We start from the raw sequence: 17,512 nt of genomic DNA on the forward strand, positions 1-17,512 counted from the left end.
TTGTCAGTGCCGCTCCCCCTCTGCTCGCGCTGAGCCCGGATGCACACTGACGTCAGTGTGTAGCCCGGCACGCTTCCCCCCCCCGAGTCCTCTCCTGCGGAACTGAAGAGTAGGGGACTCAGGGGAGGAGGATCCCGGCTGCACACTGACATCAGTGTGCGCCAGGATCAGCGGTAACAGCGCGATTACCAGCAGGAAGCTGCGGCACCCCAGCTGGTAATTGCTGCAGTGGTGAGCGGCGTCGGCACGGGCCACATAACATGGGGCAGCGAGCCGGATTCGGCCCGCGGGCCTTGTGTTTGACACATGTGATCTAATCACACCACAACTGTAATCATTTACATATTCGCCTGAGATGTAATGGCCCATTTACACTGGACAAGTGTTGGGCAAACGATGCCTGACACTCGTCCCTGTATCTCCGCACTCCTGCAGGTAGCTAGCAGAGCTGTCTCATTCACGGATTGGCCAGCAGGGGGGAGGACAATGCAGATTTCTTTCCTCTCGCTCCCCCGCCCTCTCCATTGAGATAACACAGCGGCCGTTTGCTATGGAAAGGACGCTGTTTAAGCTTAATGATGAGCTCATCGCTGATCTTTTATGCTGCATAAACGATGGACGATCAGCTCATCGTTAAGTTTGAACAGCGGCCGTTCAGTAGTGAACGGCCGCTGTGTTAGCTCAATGGAGAGGGCGGGGGAGCGAGAGGAGAGAAATCTCCTGCATTGTCCACCCCCCTGCTGGCCGATCCGTGAGCGAGACAGCTCTGCTAGCTACCTGCAGGAGTGCGGAGATACAGGGACGAGTGTCAGGCATCGTTTGCCCAACACTTGTCCAGTGTAAATGGGCCTTAACTGCATTACAAAGTTTACAGAAAAATGACAACTCCTTCTAGGCGCTTGATGTTTGTTTGTTTTTTTAACAAAGTGTTTATCTGCACACAAATACAGATCCTCCCCTACTTACAAACAGGTTCCGTTCCATGAATGTATTCGCAAGTCCAAACAAATGTCGGTATGGAGCAGGATTGCGGGTGGATCCCGCTTCATACAACGTTGGGTGCCGGATGTTCTTACAGCGGGCACCCGGTGGCTGCAGTTCCTGCTACCACCGGGTGCGAGCTGTGAGAACAGCCGGCACCTGACATGGGGCCCATACAGTGTCCTGCGATAAGGCCACGGGACGCTGTGCGGTTGCTAGGCAGCCGGGGGGCTTCTGAGGGGATTATCTGTATACGTGTACACACAGAGCCGCGGAGGCGGTGCGCCAATTCTTTGCCTCCTCCATTTCCCCAGACTTCCTACACGGCTCATCCTTTTTAAAGAGATAAGCTTGCAGTATTACAATGTTAGGGTCAGTAAATACACGTCAGGCTTTCCTAAATTCCTGTAAATATACAACAAACTCTGCAGTGAATCACCTATACGGTATGTATATATCAGCCACAGACGGTACATATCTACACACTCCGCAGCCCCCTGCACACGACATCCTGGCTTCCTATTAGTAATTCTACAGCACCGGCATACGCCAGAGAGTATGTGCAGACAGCCCATATAATAACACACTGCGGTGATAGAGCTGCTCTAAGAGCCTACAATCCATCAGCAGACACTCTTCTAGAGATACCTAAGCTGCTGCCCTCCCAGTAGCGCCCCCCGCAGCCTGCCCATGTGTACACAACACTAGCACCCCGTAATTAGCGGCCGCCGCCGCTCCGCACTGCCTAGCACCGCTTCATTCACGAGCTCCACCACTAGCGCCAGGCGCCCCGCAACCCCGCCCCTTCCTACACAGCCCGGTCACATGACCGTGACGTCACGCCCACTCCGAGCCGCTCCGTCCCATTCCAGTGGAGTCTCCTGGGGAATCTGGCGGCTGCCGCTAGTTGTGTACCGGGCCGCGCAGGTATCTGCTCCGGGGTCTGTCACTGCCGGGGGAGGGGCTGCTGGTAGTATGTGCGGACGTGTGTGATACTTGTAGACATATTACCGGGGCGTCTGTGTAACTGTTTACATTCTATTGTGGATGGCAGCAAAATAGTGGAAACACCTAGAACTGCTGATGCCCATCTAAGTGTTTCCATTATTTTACTAAACCCTATATGTATGTAGCTATATAATATGTAATGCAGATATGTGTATGTATCATATATGTGGTACAAGGCAATATGGGTAAGGAGCACAATAAGTTGTCCCTGGAGCGCAGTATCTGCCCCTGGGTAAACAGTTACTCATGGATGTGATGACACGGTTGGGTGGATACTCTGTTATTGCATAGCGGCCTTAATTACGTGCAGCTCATCTACTAATGATTTATGCTTACAAACCAGTTGGGTGATGAGCTGTAATGCGTGACGCACGCCAGCCGCCATTATTGGGATGCGTTACATTCCAGCCAGGTATCGGGGTGACACTTGTGTGCGGTCAGGTCATCAAGCCGGGGTTATTGGGGGATATATTCAGTATTTCAATGGGGTTTCCAGCGCTGCGTATATTTCATATCAGCTAGAAATGTGTTTAAAAAAAAAAAAGTTCCCACAGAAGAGTTTTGTTATAGTCTGCGGTGATGTGTTGGCAGTGGGGGCATCACTAAGGGCACCCACAAAGAACGTGTTAGCTGCGCAATTAATGCTGTGTTTCTGCGGACGCACGAACGTAGGGCTGCAGCGTATCACACTGTATCAATCTGCCATAGGCCCAATGCACACGGGCGGATTTGAATTGCAGAATCCAGAGCGGGCATTCGCCTCAAATACCGCAAATAGACACGCTATGGAAAAACGCTTTTCCATGTCCACAGGCGAAAATCACTCGCGATTGCGGTAGGAAAGTCGCAGCATGTTCTCTTCCAGCGCGGATGGCTTCCATTGAAGTCATCGGCTTCATTTGATAGGCGCCCCTCCGCAATCATTATTAAGGAAAGGTCGCAGAATCCACATCATCGCCTAGCGACGACGCGGCATAATCTGTACTGCGCATGTGCGCCGGCTGGAACATCCGCACTACATAGAAGAAGCCGGACAGGTACGCAGTGATCACTGGCTGGGCACAGGGGCGGATTTTGCGTGTGTAATCAGCCCCGGCCGCGTTCATTCGGCTTTAGGCCTCCATGTTGCTGCTCACACATGTTCCGTGAAATACACGTGCAATAAAGATCGCAGCATGTTCTACCTTGGCGCACATTACGCGTGCGCACACACCAGGGTAGAGCATGGCGATTGGCAGCCTGCAACCAGTACACATTGTCATTGCGAACAGTGCGGCTCTCTCACGGGCAGCATGCAGCGAATTACCGCCCTTCACAGACCTTCCAGAATTCGTTGCGATTTTTCTTGCAGAATCAGTATATTTAATTAATCTTTTATGTGCAGAATGTGTTTTTTATTGATCTCTATGGTGAAATCCGTTGCAGATATGTGAAGTTTCCGCAATCCATTTAGGCGTGTGCTAGAGATGTAACCCGCAGGTTGATGCGCATTTGTTACAGAAAAATCCCCCACATGAAGGAGATTTGGAGAATCGGATTTACTTGCCCTGTATTGTAAACGTCTGGAATTTGCGCTGCCATTCTGCTAAGGTTGTACTTATCGTGCAAGTTTTGCGCATTGTGAGACTTACAAATCTCTCATGGAAATAGCACCCATTACTCGCAGTGGTCTGTTTACATGTGCGATTGTCTGTTTTTGAGTAATATCATGCATTATTTCCTAATAAGGGACAAAAATGGCATCATATTTGCATGCCAAGTGCAATGCGGCTTTTACCATTATAAGTATTGGCGCAACATGCAATATTTGTTTTACCACGCATGTACGGCGTGTTTGAGTTTCTCGGACCAATATCGCGCTCACCTATGTACATTGTCTAGGCGCTCGTTCACATGGGCATAACTATACAGCGCAGCACACAGTGACTAGAACCTCTCACTGGTTGTATTCATATGTGCGTATTTAAGAAGCGTAATAAGAGAATCGCAGCCTCTCCTGTTTTGTTCCATCGGAGTAGCCAATATTGAATCAATTGCCGATTACAATCATAAAGGCACCTTTGTGTTTTCGCCTTGCGTGCGTCAATGTGCGCAGCGAATCTGCGTATTGCAGTTGTGTAAATATTTTGCATATTTCCGTGACTGCAACCTGGGGGCTACATGGCCACTTAGCTTTTTGGCCACACGCGGGCGCCGCTATGTACCCATAAATCTTGGCGTTAGAGTATAGCCGGCAGTAAACTGGCAGTCGGCAACAATTTAAGAGCCATATCACTTAGTCATATCTGTAATAGCTCTCGTTGCTTTTAATATTTAGTACAGCTCAATACCATCCGTCATGGTTGAAAAGTGACTTGTAATATCTTCCAATATTGTTGGTGTCACAGCCAAAACAGTGCCGGTCGGGCCCGAATACCGCAGGGCGCTGTCTACCGGCCGCACTGTAGCTGGGGTGTCGTCAGGAGGACCACCAAATAGTAAATGTGTCCCCCCAGTCTAGTATATGCACTCTTGGTCAAACATCATCAAGCACCTAGAAGAGGTTGTCATTTTGCTACAAAACCCAGCATGCAGTTACATCTCAGGCAGATATACAAATGATTAGAGTTGGGGTGTGATTAGATAAATGGTCTTGCCACCCGGGGCCCTAAAAGTGGTTCCACCTTTGGCCTATAAAAGGCTCTCAGATGCTCCTTCTGTGTAGTGGACTCCTTCTTCCACTTGTATTGAGCTTGTTGACCACTAGACATGCAATTGAAGAAATTTTGCCTAGCTTAGAGTTTAACAGTGGGCAATATCACAAAAAGAAAGGACATGCTAGGATTATTTCTCCTGCATCGTAGCGCGGCGCGGTGTCATGCAGGAAAAAAAAAAGACATCGCTCATGTATATGACCACATCCAAAAGAATGGGGTTAATATTTGTGCGTCTCGCAATGTACAAATCTTGCACGATTTTTTTCAGCCTTAGAAAGGGGGCATTAGTGGAATGCAGGAAGCTGGATGGTCGTATTGCCTGCTTCCTGGGCCGTTCTGACCAGACTGTTAGGAGGAGTTGGGACCAGTGGATGCGTGGGGGCACACAAGGTAACCGGATGCCCTCAATCGACAAGCGGTAGTGAAGTTCATCTGACAATCATTAGCAATTTCAACTCTTTCATCATCAGCCATCCAGAGACAGGTGGCACCATTGTTACAGGCCCCTGTGTCTGCCGGCACCACTACCAGGCACTTAGCTGAAGGACATTTGGTCTTATGGCACCTGTTCCATGTACTGCCTTTGACATCCACCAACTGTCATGTCTATTTGCAGGGGTGCCCCCACTGCTGGTGTGGTGGTCTGGGGGGCCAATGCAAATGACAGAAGCTGCTAGTAGTGGTACGAGGGACAATGACAGCTCAGCGATATGTTCAGGACATCCTGCAGCCACATGTGTTCCCCTCATGGCAGCTTCCAAGAGACATTTTCCAGCAGGATAATGCTCAGCTGCACAAAGCAAGGGGGTCACAGGAATGTCCCCACAACTTTGCCAGACTTCTGTGGTCTTCCCGGTGTACGGGACCATCTGGGACGCCAACTTTAACAGCCTAAAAGTTTGCATGATCTAGAGGCTCAGTTACAGCAAATGTAGACAGATATGCTGCAGGATACCATACAGAACCTGTATGCCTCCATGCCCACCTGTATCATCTTGCATCCAAGCTAGAGGTGGTACAACAGGGTACTAGAGCCTCCATGCCCACCTGTATCATCTTGCATCCAAGCTAGAGGCGGTACAACAGGGTACTAGAGCCTCCATGCCCACCCTGTATCACATCTTGTATCCAAGCTAGAGGTGGTATAACAGGGTACTGGAGCTTCCATGCCCGCCCGTATCACATCTTGCATCCAAGCTAGAGGCGTTACAGCAGGGTACTAGAGCCTGCATGCCTCCCCGTATCACATCTTGTATCCAAGCTAGAGGCAGTACAACAGGGTACTAGAGTCTCCATGCCTCCCTGTATCACATCTTGTATCCAAGCTAGAGGCAGTACAACAGGGTACTAGAGCCTCCATCACATCTTACATCCAAGCCAGAGGGGGTACAGCAGGGTACTAGAGCCTCCATGCCTCCCCGTATCACATCTTGTATCTAAGCTAGAAGTGGTACAACAGGGTACTAGAGCCTCCATGCCTGTCTGTATCACATCTTGTATCCAAGCTAGAGGTGGTACAACAGGGTACTAGAGCCTCCATGCCTCCCCGTATCACATCTTGTATCTAAGCTAGAAGTGGTACAACAGGGTACTAGGGCTCCATGCCTCCCCGTATCACATCTCACATCCAAGCTAGAGGCGGTACAACAGGGTACTAGAGCCTCTATGCCTCCCCGTATCACATCTTGTATCCAAGCTAGAGGCGGTACAACAGGGTACTAGAGCCTCCATGCAAGTGTTCAGTTTTCCACAATAATTGATCCTTTTGCTCTGATATTGTAATCACTTACTCATATCAACGTTAGAATTACACATGGAAAGTGTCGTTCCATTCTACAATTCCTTCTAGGGGAGGGATTTTTGTTTTTATTTATGTACAATGAGTGTACATTTTAACAGCAGCCCTCCAATTCTCTGTGCAGTTCAAACTAATCTTCCATAAAGGGAACCTGTAACCCCCCCCCCCCCCCCCACCCTACCCCCCTACTGCACTATAAACTAAGTTATGGTGTTGCTATAGGGGAGATGCCAGGGAGTCGGGCGATGTATAGATATATATATATTTTTATTATACACATCTGGTTCCTGATGTGTGTACCCCCCCCCCCCCCCCCCCCCAGTACTCCGCCAGGTTGCCGGAGCACATTGTGTATGCTCAGTTTTAGTTGCAGTAAGGGCTCTCTTACATGAGCATTTACCATGCAGGGAACTCACAGTAGCATGCAGTGCATTGCATACTGCTGTGTGCTGACAAATCCCCATACACTAACTTGACACATATGTGAGCGTAATACATGCCGAGATGGTGTATGCAGTGTTATTTTGTGCGTGCATTTTGTTTGAGAAGCACCGTTAAAAGTAATGTTAGCTTACTGCGTATTACACCAATAACGCGCAGCATAAACGCTCATGTGAGAGAGCCCTAAAGGCTCCTTCAGATTGGTGAAAAAATTGCGCGATTTTCTCGTGATGCAAGAGTGAGTGATAACGCATGATTATGAAACCCATGATTTTCAATAGTTTCATTCTCATTTGCGATGTTTTCACCCCTGCGATGCTGCATGAAAAAACTATTGTCTCCTTTCTTTTTGCGATGTCGCCCATTGCCTTTGAGGCGGTGGCAGCAGCGCTGGTCCCATTGAAAACAATGCGAGAACATCACGATCCAATGCTGCGGCCATGACAGCCACAGTGGAGATGTCGGGAACCCCCGCAGGAATGTGAAAGTGCCCGGCGTCCAGGGCTTTTCAGAAGGACTGCGAGGGTGATATCGGGCCGTGAATCACAGCCCGATATCACCCTCGCCAGTGTGGAGGAGCCCTTAGCCTGATAAGAACAATGTACAGTATTATGCCATCCACAGGCCGTGAACAGCATGGAACCCATGAGGATTACATTCTAGGACGGGTATCCGACAGTCATGTTTGGCCCCTCTCTTTTGCAGATAACGGGTGATTAGGTACTATTGTATCTTGTCACCACCCAGAAGCTAGGGGTTTGACAGGGCTTGGATGCAGGAATGCCCCTGGCTCCCGATTTAGTTGAAATCTTTAAGCTCCTAGCAGCGTGTGGAGTGATTTTTGCCTGTGCTGGAGGGTTAGGGTGAGGGTTAATGTTAGGCTTAGATTATTAGCTGTAAATGCTTCCATGTTACAGCTGTAACATGACAGCATTTAGGCTTAGAATATTAGCTCTAACACGAAAACTAACACTAACCCTAAGCCTCCTACACAGGCAAAAATCTCTCCACACTCTGAAGCGAACAGCTGTTCCCCGTTCCATCTGAAGTGTCACCGACACAGAGCTGGAGGAATCCCCCCGCTGGTATGGTGTGGCTTCGCTCCCTCACTGCTCTGTCCGCCTACATTTTGGGACCCTGGTGTGTCGGCTGTCTGCTTCGTCCCTGCCGGTGGCTCTCTGCTCTGACCCAGGCGCCGGGTCTGTGCCATTGACAGATGGTTGGCCCGCTCAGTGTTTCAGCCGCCGCCGCTCCCAATGTTGCTGCTGTTCTCAGGACGTGACTTCGGGGATTAAACACACCCCCAACCAATTTAAAAGCTGGTGGTGTTAATAATTGTGAAGACTGCTGTATTATGTCGCCACCCCTTACTTCTGGTGGTAATCTAATACAACAATACCGGGTGATTATGGGGAGTCGCTGCAGAACCCCCCACAAATCTGAGGAGTAAATAGAATAAACAAGGTGTAATCTTTCTGATTTGCGGGTTTAGACTCATGCTATCGGCTACAAGAAGTTGTTTGTGAAAGAAGTGAAGACTTTACACTTTTTATAAATGATTTACTAGTTTTGTCTCATCCTAGACATTACCGATTTGTTATTTCATTAAATGTTTACTTGGAATATGCTGGAAAACTTTAGACTTCTTTATATCAGCTGTGTGCAGTAGTTCAAGGGAACGGAAAGTGTGGCTTCCAACGTGACACCTGCAAGTAGGACAGCATTGTCATCTCCTAGCGAACGTTGCTGAACGGAAGGAAGTGGGGCTGAATTGAGGGAAACTACCACTTTTTGTTTTCTCAGTTTTCCTTAGGATGCAGAGCATGAAAGAATTAACCATTGCAAACAAGAGTTGAATTAATGAGTTTTAGTATACATACACTGCTGCTCAGTAAGTTGAATATACACCACTCAAATTCTCAGTTTTTCATAAAAGAAGGTAGTGATGGATATTAGAGATGAGCGAGCGTACTCGGAAAAGCACTACTCGCTCGAGTAATTGGCTTTATCAGAGTATCGCTGTGCTCGGGTCTGAAGATTCGGGTGCCGCTGCGGCTGACAGGTGAGTCGCAGGGGAGAGCGGGCGGGAGAGAGGGAGAGAAAGATCTCCCCTCCGTTCCTCCCCGCTCTCCCCTGCAGCTCCCCGCTCCGTGCCGGCACCCGAATCTTCAGACCCGAGCACAGCGATACTCGGATAAAGCAAATTACTCGAGTGAGTAGTGCTTATCCGAGTACGCTCGCTCATCTCTAATGGATATGCATTTATTTAGGCAAATAAGTGCTGTGATCGCTGCTAAGGGTGGATACTTTCACACGGGCAGATAACTCGTCAGATTCCTGCATCCAGCGGGTATCGGAATGATTATCATTCAGTGTAAGTGCATGCCCCGACTGAACGACCAACGAGAATTTTTCCGCTTCTCATTCGTCATTCAGTTTCTGCATGCAGTGTTTTACCAGTCTGTGTGAGCCGGCAGAGACCGCGTATGCCAGCGAATGCATTGCGCATGACCACATATCTCACACACACAATTGTTGTTTCCGCTCGAGGATGCAGCATGCCCCATTTCCCGGCGATGTCTGCACGGATGACTTCTAGTGGAGTCAGTGTAAGCCGTTCGACCCACAGCCCATCCGTAATTGACATTGCGGACAGGCCACGGGGTCAGAAAGAAAAGCAGGAGTTTATAAAATCCGTCATGCGCACGGCGAGACGTGCGGACCATCCGCAGTACTGATGACGATTCAAGAATGCAGGTATGTGCGAATGCCGCTGCTGATGGGGCTGGATTCCGCATGCGGGATCCGGCTCTGCCGTGTGCATACGGTCTAAGTAAAAGCATGTTTATTTGCCCTATTTTTGGTGTCCTGAAATGAATGAGCTATAATGTAACTGTATTTGAATTTCTTGCAAGTCCGTTGTCTTAACACTTTTTTTTCCCACTCTTCAGGCTCTTAATTTTCCTCTTTTGTGAAGCAGCAGAATCATGGCCAGTGGTAAGTAATGGGTTATCCTATAGGATAGAAATGCATACCATTTGTTAAAAAGTGTGGCGAAACCACCTACATGTTTGGATAATAATGATTGCAGAAATGTATTCTCTACAGAACAGGAAATTTCAGACTAGTAGGCCTAGTGGTCAGTGCGAGAACTGCAGGATTTTAGGATTTAAAAAATATCTATATAAATAGATTGTGATATCAAAAATTAGATAAAATCACCATGATTTCTTAAAATATATAAAATGTAATTTAATTTATACAATGGGTCATTTTCTAATGTCACATTCCCTTTAACGCTATATGATGTAAGTTTATGTCATAGCAGTATGGTACTCGGAGCACCAGGACCTAAACGTACGCCATGTGGATGGCGCGGGATTAGAAGCTGAGCCCTCGCCATCTCTCATTGAGACTCTACTGATAGCTGGTCTCCTGCTGCAACACCAGAGATCAATAAGAACATTGTTTTCCAGTATTAACCCCTTACATGCAGCGATCTACAAAGATCACGGCATGTAAAGGCTCATTCACTCTGTGATGTCATCAGACCTCGGTATTGTAATCACGGAGGGCCGATGGGTTGACATGGCAACAGGATGCCAGATACTGGTGTCTGGGCTTGCCATTGCCTATAATCGCTATTGTGAGCCATTATGCATTGCAGTACAGAAGTCCTGCACTGCATCATCATAGCTGTTATGGTTGAAGCCCCCTACAGGGACATAAATGTAAGAAAAAATAAGTTCAAAAATTACAAGTGTTTTTGCACTTTCCTGTATTTTTATAAAAGAAATAAAAAATGTAAATCATCCTACATATTTGTTATCATCTGGAGATGAGCGAACGTACTCGGCCACGACCCTTTTTCACTCGAGCACTGCGATTTTCGAGTACTTCTCTACTCGGGTGAAAAGATTCGGGGGGGGCCGTGGGTGACTGGGGGGTTGCAGAGGGGAGTGGGGGGGGGGGGAGTTAGAGAGAGAGAGCTCCCCCCTGTTCCCCACTGCTACCCCCCGCTCCACCACACCATCCCCCGCTCCCCGGCGCCCCCCGAATCTTTGCACCCGAGTAGCCAGGTACTCGAAAATAGCGATGCTTGATCGAGTAATTACTCAAAACGAGTACATTCGCTCATCTCTATTATCATTGTATCTGTATTGGCCTGTACAATAAATTGAACACCCTGCACGGCAAACATTGTAAAATATAAATAAAAATGGAGGCAAAATGTGCTTTTTTTTTTTTTTTTTTTTTGTGTGTTCATTTTGCCTCCCAAAAAAACACAATAAAAATGATTAAAAAGGCGTATGTACCCCAAAATGTACCAATAAAAAAAAAAGCTCATCACGCATAGAGCTCCGTCTATGTAAAAATGCAGCGATGTCGAAAAAATTAATGGTTTCCTAAAAAAGGGGTTTTATTGTGCAAAAGTGGAAAAATATTTTAGGTATTATCGCAATCATACTGACCCACAGAAAAAAATGCATTATGTCATTTAAGCTGCATGATTGATGCTGTAAGAAAAAAAAAAAACTTATCGCAATTAATCTGTTTTCTCTCCCTACTCCAAAGAAATATTACAATTTTACAATATTTCCTATGAACCCAAAAATGATACCAATAAACTACAGCTCACCATGCATAAAATAAGCCCTCATACGGATATGTCAACGAAAAAAAAAAGAAAATTATGGCTTTTAAAAAGTGGAGATGGAAATTCCCCCCAAAAAACGTTGCGTTCTCATGGCCAAAATAGGCATTGTCACTAAGGGGTTAAAGTCCTTATTCCAACTAGACAAACTCCTCTAAAAAAAAAAACCTGCACAACATTTATCGGATTTCTCAGGTCCACATACAGTTTTATTGCAGTCAGAATTTTGAAATGAGTATAATATGTAAAATTAGTAGAAAGCACCTTGTAATTCAACCCATTAAGAACAAAGCACTGTAAATTTACAGCGCTTGGTCCCGTGCTTAAAGCCCAGCCATATGTAAAATTATGGGGTGGATTTTAGCCTCCTGCTTCTGCAATCAATCAGAAACAGGACGAGTTGTCAGCTGTTAGTCACAGTTGATAACTCGGGGGAAGAAGTGAGTTTTAACCCTTTCTGCCTCCTCCTTTCCTGAGTATACAGTGGTCAATGAGCAATATGTACTAAAAAGTGGAAGTGTTTCTTCCACAACGCGAGCCCGGGGCTCACGTGACCGCCGGGATTCCCTGGGACAGCAGAGCTACAGGGTCCCTGCAGACCCTGATCAGCTCTGCCAGTCACTATTGTCACTACAGGGGGATGTTTTCCCTGTAACTAAAGCTCCTAAGGATGCCCCAGCTACAGTGGAAAAATGTCAAATAAAAAACAAACATACGTGTGAATGTCCCCCATATGACATCATGAGGGTCATAGATGGTAAAAAACATAATTCAATATATAAGTAAAACAACAATCAAACTACTAACGTGTGTGCGTGCGTGCGTGCGTGCGTGCGTGTGTGTGTGTGTGTGTGATTCTTGTGCTCCACCCCGGTGATGTCATCGCTCTGCCCACCTGGTGACGTCATTGAAGGTCCTACAGCCTATATAAAACACAGAGTCTGACCGACAGAAGAACAACACAGTTAGGGCTCTTGAATTGGGGAGGACAAAAAAAAAATGAGAATACAACTAAAGCGGTATTATGTCAGACACAACTCAACAGTCCTGACAGAACACACTGACCTACCTCCACCACAGAGATCCGGCAGGCTAAAAGACCTCTGGTGATGTCACTGCTGTGGGAGGAGCCAAGCTGTATTTGTCTTGTGTGGTAATCAAGCTACTGTGTGTGTGATGTGCCAGCAGAAACACTGCTACTATAATGTCCTAATAATTACTAGTATATACATGAAAGATAATAACTAGTGATGAGCGAGCATACTCGCTAAGGGCAATTGCTCGATCGAGCATTGCCGTTAGCGAGTACCTGCCCGCTCGGGAGCAAAGATTCGGCTGCTGGCGGCGGGCAGGGAGCTGCGGGGGAGAGCGGGGTGGAACGGAGGGTAGATGTCACCTGTCAGCCGCGCCGGCACCCGAACCTTCTCTGCCGAGCGGGGAGATACTCGCTAAGGACAATGCTCGATCGAGCAATTGTCCTTAGCGAGTATGCTCACTCATCTCTAATAATAACCCAAAGCCGACGCCAACTAAAACCGTCGCCCAATGTGCCCTGTAATCCAAAGCCATACATATTATATATCAAAACGTCCAAAACAAAATGAGGAACCCGTTCCCATACTTTATTTTAGTGTAAATTATACTAATTAAAAAAACAAAAAACAAACTAGAAATGTTATAAAAATCATTTTTTTTAAGCTTATTACCCCCAATAAAACTTAGTCAGTGGAAAAAATATTTAAAAAATAGCCCTATAGTTACAGGAAAAAAACGCAGCAAAAATAATTTTGGTAGCTAATGGGAAAAAAATAGGGCAGTAAAACTACCACATGGGTAAAATCCCTAAAAAGTGTCTGGTCCTAAAGGTACAAAGCAGCCCGGTCCTTAATTAGTCAAGGGGCAGTTGATATCGCTTTTTAGCCACCTGTTGAGTGTGCACACTTAAAAACAAAAAAAAAGTGCTAAAACATATATTACTTGATGTATTGTTGGAAAAATGCATACCTTTTGGCTGTTTGCCCTCCCTCACATTTGTGTGCATATACTGGTCCAACTTTTGGGAGTGACGTTGGATCAGGGAGCTGGGTAAGTATAAAGGCTCTTTTGCACACAATGATGATTGCTCAAAAGATGGCTTTTGAGTGATCATTTTGCATAAACTATTATTTGGTACTAATGCCTATTGATACCAATTAGTAGCAAGTGAGCCATCGGGAGCTGTATTCAGAGAACAGACCACCCGCTGTTCTCGGAATACATTCCCTTTGTTCTGCCGCTGGGCTGACAGTTGAGACAATGTAATCAGCGCTCCCTGGGCAGAACACAGAGTGCGGTCCGTCTTATCAGCTCTTTTGCCGAACGATGGATTTCATTCCCGAAATGAAAATCATCGTTTAGTTGAAAAGTGAAAGATGGGCACATTTACACGCAACGATTGTCGCTGAAAAGATGGCTTTTGAGCGATAATCGTTGTGTGTAAAAGGGCCTTAAGTAATAACTCCCTGGGCTCTAAGTGACTTGTCGTATGTGCATTATAACTTAGTTTATTGTGCTTATACCTGTTGATAGGTACAGACGTTCTTGCGCGCTCGGCCAGTGTGTTCTCGCCCATCCACACGACCTGGAACAACATTTTTAGCAAAAAAAAAAAATCTTCACACCCCGGAAAACCGACGGCTCCATGAATGCTGCCATTAGACAGCGTGGCCGGCTTGAATGCCGGAGGTGGATGGAAGAACAAATTCCAGTGGCCATGGGCAGGCAAGGGGGAACACTAACAGCGCCGCAGTCGGCACTCCAAAAGGGACAGTGGCAGTCAATACAACAGCAGCTGGGAGGGGAGATAATGGTAGAGCGGTGGCTGTGTTGGGAGTGGAGATAGGGTGGGGGGACACACACAGCGGCCACTGATGCTGAGATGCCAGGGTGGCGCAGGACAAGAGAAGTGTCACTTACTTGTCCATCATCCAATCCTCACTTGTGCCTGTCACCTGCCCCTCCCCTATAACTGAACCCCTAGTCCTGGTGGAGACAAAATGCACCAGTACCTTATAAATGTCTATAAAAGCCAAAAGGAAAATATAAAAATTAGATTTACAAAAGTTATATTGAGTTTTCCTTTAATCTTCAGTTGGTGCACAGGAACGCCATGCTTTAGTGCGAGTTGCTTCTTGCTCGAGGCTCCTTCAGTACACGTTAGCATCTGTACATAGCAGCAGTCTGTTCTACTAATATCATGCAGCGGCTGGGCTGAAAAGCTGCGCAATTGTTTCCAATTCTAGTTTGCTTTTTATCTGAGACTGATGGTTAAACACGTCTGCACTTCAATTTTCTATTAACATAATTTTGAAATAAGTTTCAGTTATCTGATAGTTCTGTTAAAAAAATCTGGTAACAAACGTTTATGTATTTGTGCTGTTCTGTTTTCCTACTTGGCGCATAGATCTGTAAACTTATTATGTGTTATTAGTTTAGTTACAATATTTTTGTCTGGAATTGTGTGTTTTTTGGTTTTTTTTAATAATCAGTCCACATGTTATTAGTCCTCAATGCAGAAATTCAGTTAGTTTTAAATGGTTTGCTTTTGTTTTACAACTGTAAGGCTGGGTTCGCACAGGGCGGATTTGCTGCGGAAATTCCGTGCGGAATTTCACCGCGGCAAATGCGCTTGCGGTCGCTAATCCCGAGATTAGTCAGCCAAGTGGACGCATGTCCATTTTTTTTCCCCGCTGCGACCGCGCTCTCCTCTATGGGAGCGCCGGCCGCAGCAGAAGAGCGAGCGGCCGGGTCACTTCAAAACCGCCGCGGGTTTTGAAGCAGTGGTTCTGCCGGCGGAAATCTCGCAGTTTTTCGCTGCGGCCAAACCGCGAGATTTCCGCCAAGAATCCACCCTGTGTGACCCCAGCCTTAGGGTATATGTTGGTAAATGTTGTGGATTTTCTACACAAAGGATCCGCAGCATTTACAGTAGAAGCCAGGAGAATGTGATTTTAACAAATCTCATCCACGTGGTACTGGAAAACATCCGTGCGTAATATGCAGCAGATTTGACATGCGAGATTTTAAATCTGCTATGCAAAGGTTGCCATCTTCAGCAAATGCAAAGTATTTTGCAGTAAGTTGTGCAATAAAAACAGAGTTTTTTGCCCTTTTGTGTATTGTGCAGATTCAATGCATAAAAAAACGTCAAATCTGTCCCATGGGGAACGTATCCCAAGCCTTTTGTACACTGAGTGGTCTATTCAGCCCTACGGCCTCCCTCACACAGATGTTTTTGTACAGCGTTAAGCATTTTGGCCGTTTTCAGCCGTGTGGCGCTCATTGAAATGAATGGGCAGCGGTTTCAGCGCTGCTGAAAACTTGGCACGACTTGGTACCATGTTTTTGGCAGCAGTAAGCGCAAGCTCTAGCTACACTACCTGGAGAAAAAAAAGAAATCGGTACTCACCTAGCAGGCGCCATCCGGGACTCTCCAGCTGCTCTCCAGGGCTCCAGACAGGCTGCCAGTCACTTGTCATCGCCAGCAGAGCATCATTTGCTAGCGACTGAGTTTGAATATTTTTTTTATTTTTATTCCTACTGATTAATCTTGACCTGGATGAATGTGATGTGCCGACCTCTGGGGCTCCACAGCAGAACCTTTTTCAAATGAGCAAATTTTACAGCATACTTCATAATCTGTGGCTGAGGATGCTGTAGTTAAAAAAACAAACAAACAAAAAAAAGCAATGGCGACATGCTCTCAATCTCATACAGATTTATTTCCTGTGCATGTGACTGTAGGTGTTCTTCATCTGTCACCTGCATTGCACTGTACTTTGTTGCACATTCTCAAGCAGACTGCAACAGGATGCTACATATGTATCCTTACTAAACACTTCTTCATTTTTTACCCTTGTTGAAGCACCAAATACATTACCTGTCAGTGCCGAGTGACTGAGGGTATTGTTAGCCGTACGTTCGTGCTCATTGCTATGCAACCTAAGCTTGATTATAATCAGTACTGCTTCTCTTACTTTCAGGGAATCTCTATGTAATGTTGCAGAAAGCATATTCAGAGGATGGATGTAATGAACCTGTGAACATACATGATAATTGTTCTGTAGAGGAAGTGATTTTGCTGCCTATCTTGTTGGAGATTATGATTAACTATGATCATGTAGCTCTCCTAGCCTATTTGCTATTGGCTTTAGATATTTAGTTATGGATTTCATCCTCTCAGAGCTGCCCAATCATAAAACCTGTATGTTGCACTGACTAGCACAATTTGTATCTGCTAGTAAGATATGAGAACAGTCAAAGAGTATTCTTATAGCCTGAGTATATATGTTGAGGATTTACAGCAATATCTGGATATGCCTTGCATAGTTTCCCAGCTGCACGTTCCCATACTGTCACCCTTGGAAGTTGTGCAGACAGTGCAGTGGACTCCTCTCTGCAGGCTGCGCCCGCACACATGCACTGGTCTCTGTGTAGGCGCGCACAACATGCAGAGATGAGTTCATTGCACTGTTCATGTACTGATTTTCACAAGTGATAGCACAGGTACTTTGAGCCATAAAAGTATGCAAATCACTTCTACGTACTTCTTAGACCTGTTCTATGAGCATCATAACTTTATATGGTGCTCATAGGTGATGACAGGTTCCCTTTAATTTTTTCAAAAAGATTTTATTAGGACAATCAATGTAATGATACAGTGAGGGCGTTTAAGAAGACTTCACAAGAGCTCCAATACAGTTTAAAGTATGAATGTCTACTCGTTCCGCCCCACTCTCACATAGTTAGTGAGGTGAGTCGAGTTGTCCTCGATTTTGTGTTTAACAATACTTAACTGAGCACAATTTTGTAATAAGGCAGAACTAGGTAACAGACAGTAGAAGAGGAAAGACAAGGCATAGAGAAGAAAAGAGAGAAAGAAGGGGGTGTGGGGGT

At 46.2% G+C, this 17,512-nt stretch overlaps 1 protein-coding gene across 1 annotated transcript in view; it reads left to right on the forward strand.

Annotated features, from left to right (window-relative positions):
* Positions 1-1,811: 1,811 nt before the first annotated feature.
* Positions 1,812-17,512, forward strand: part of PRRG1 (proline rich and Gla domain 1) — a 39,380-nt gene continuing 23,679 nt past the window's right edge. Inside the window, exons 1-2 of the mRNA XM_066577306.1 lie at positions 1,812-1,908; positions 9,876-9,921. Coding sequence (XP_066433403.1) covers positions 9,912-9,921 — 10 coding nt within the window. The 5' untranslated portion in view covers positions 1,812-1,908; positions 9,876-9,911. The remainder of the gene's footprint in view (positions 1,909-9,875; positions 9,922-17,512) is intronic.

The sequence above is a fragment of the Eleutherodactylus coqui genome, chromosome 1, assembly GCF_035609145.1.
Source record: "Eleutherodactylus coqui strain aEleCoq1 chromosome 1, aEleCoq1.hap1, whole genome shotgun sequence".
Classification (NCBI taxonomy): Eukaryota; Metazoa; Chordata; class Amphibia; order Anura; family Eleutherodactylidae; genus Eleutherodactylus; species Eleutherodactylus coqui.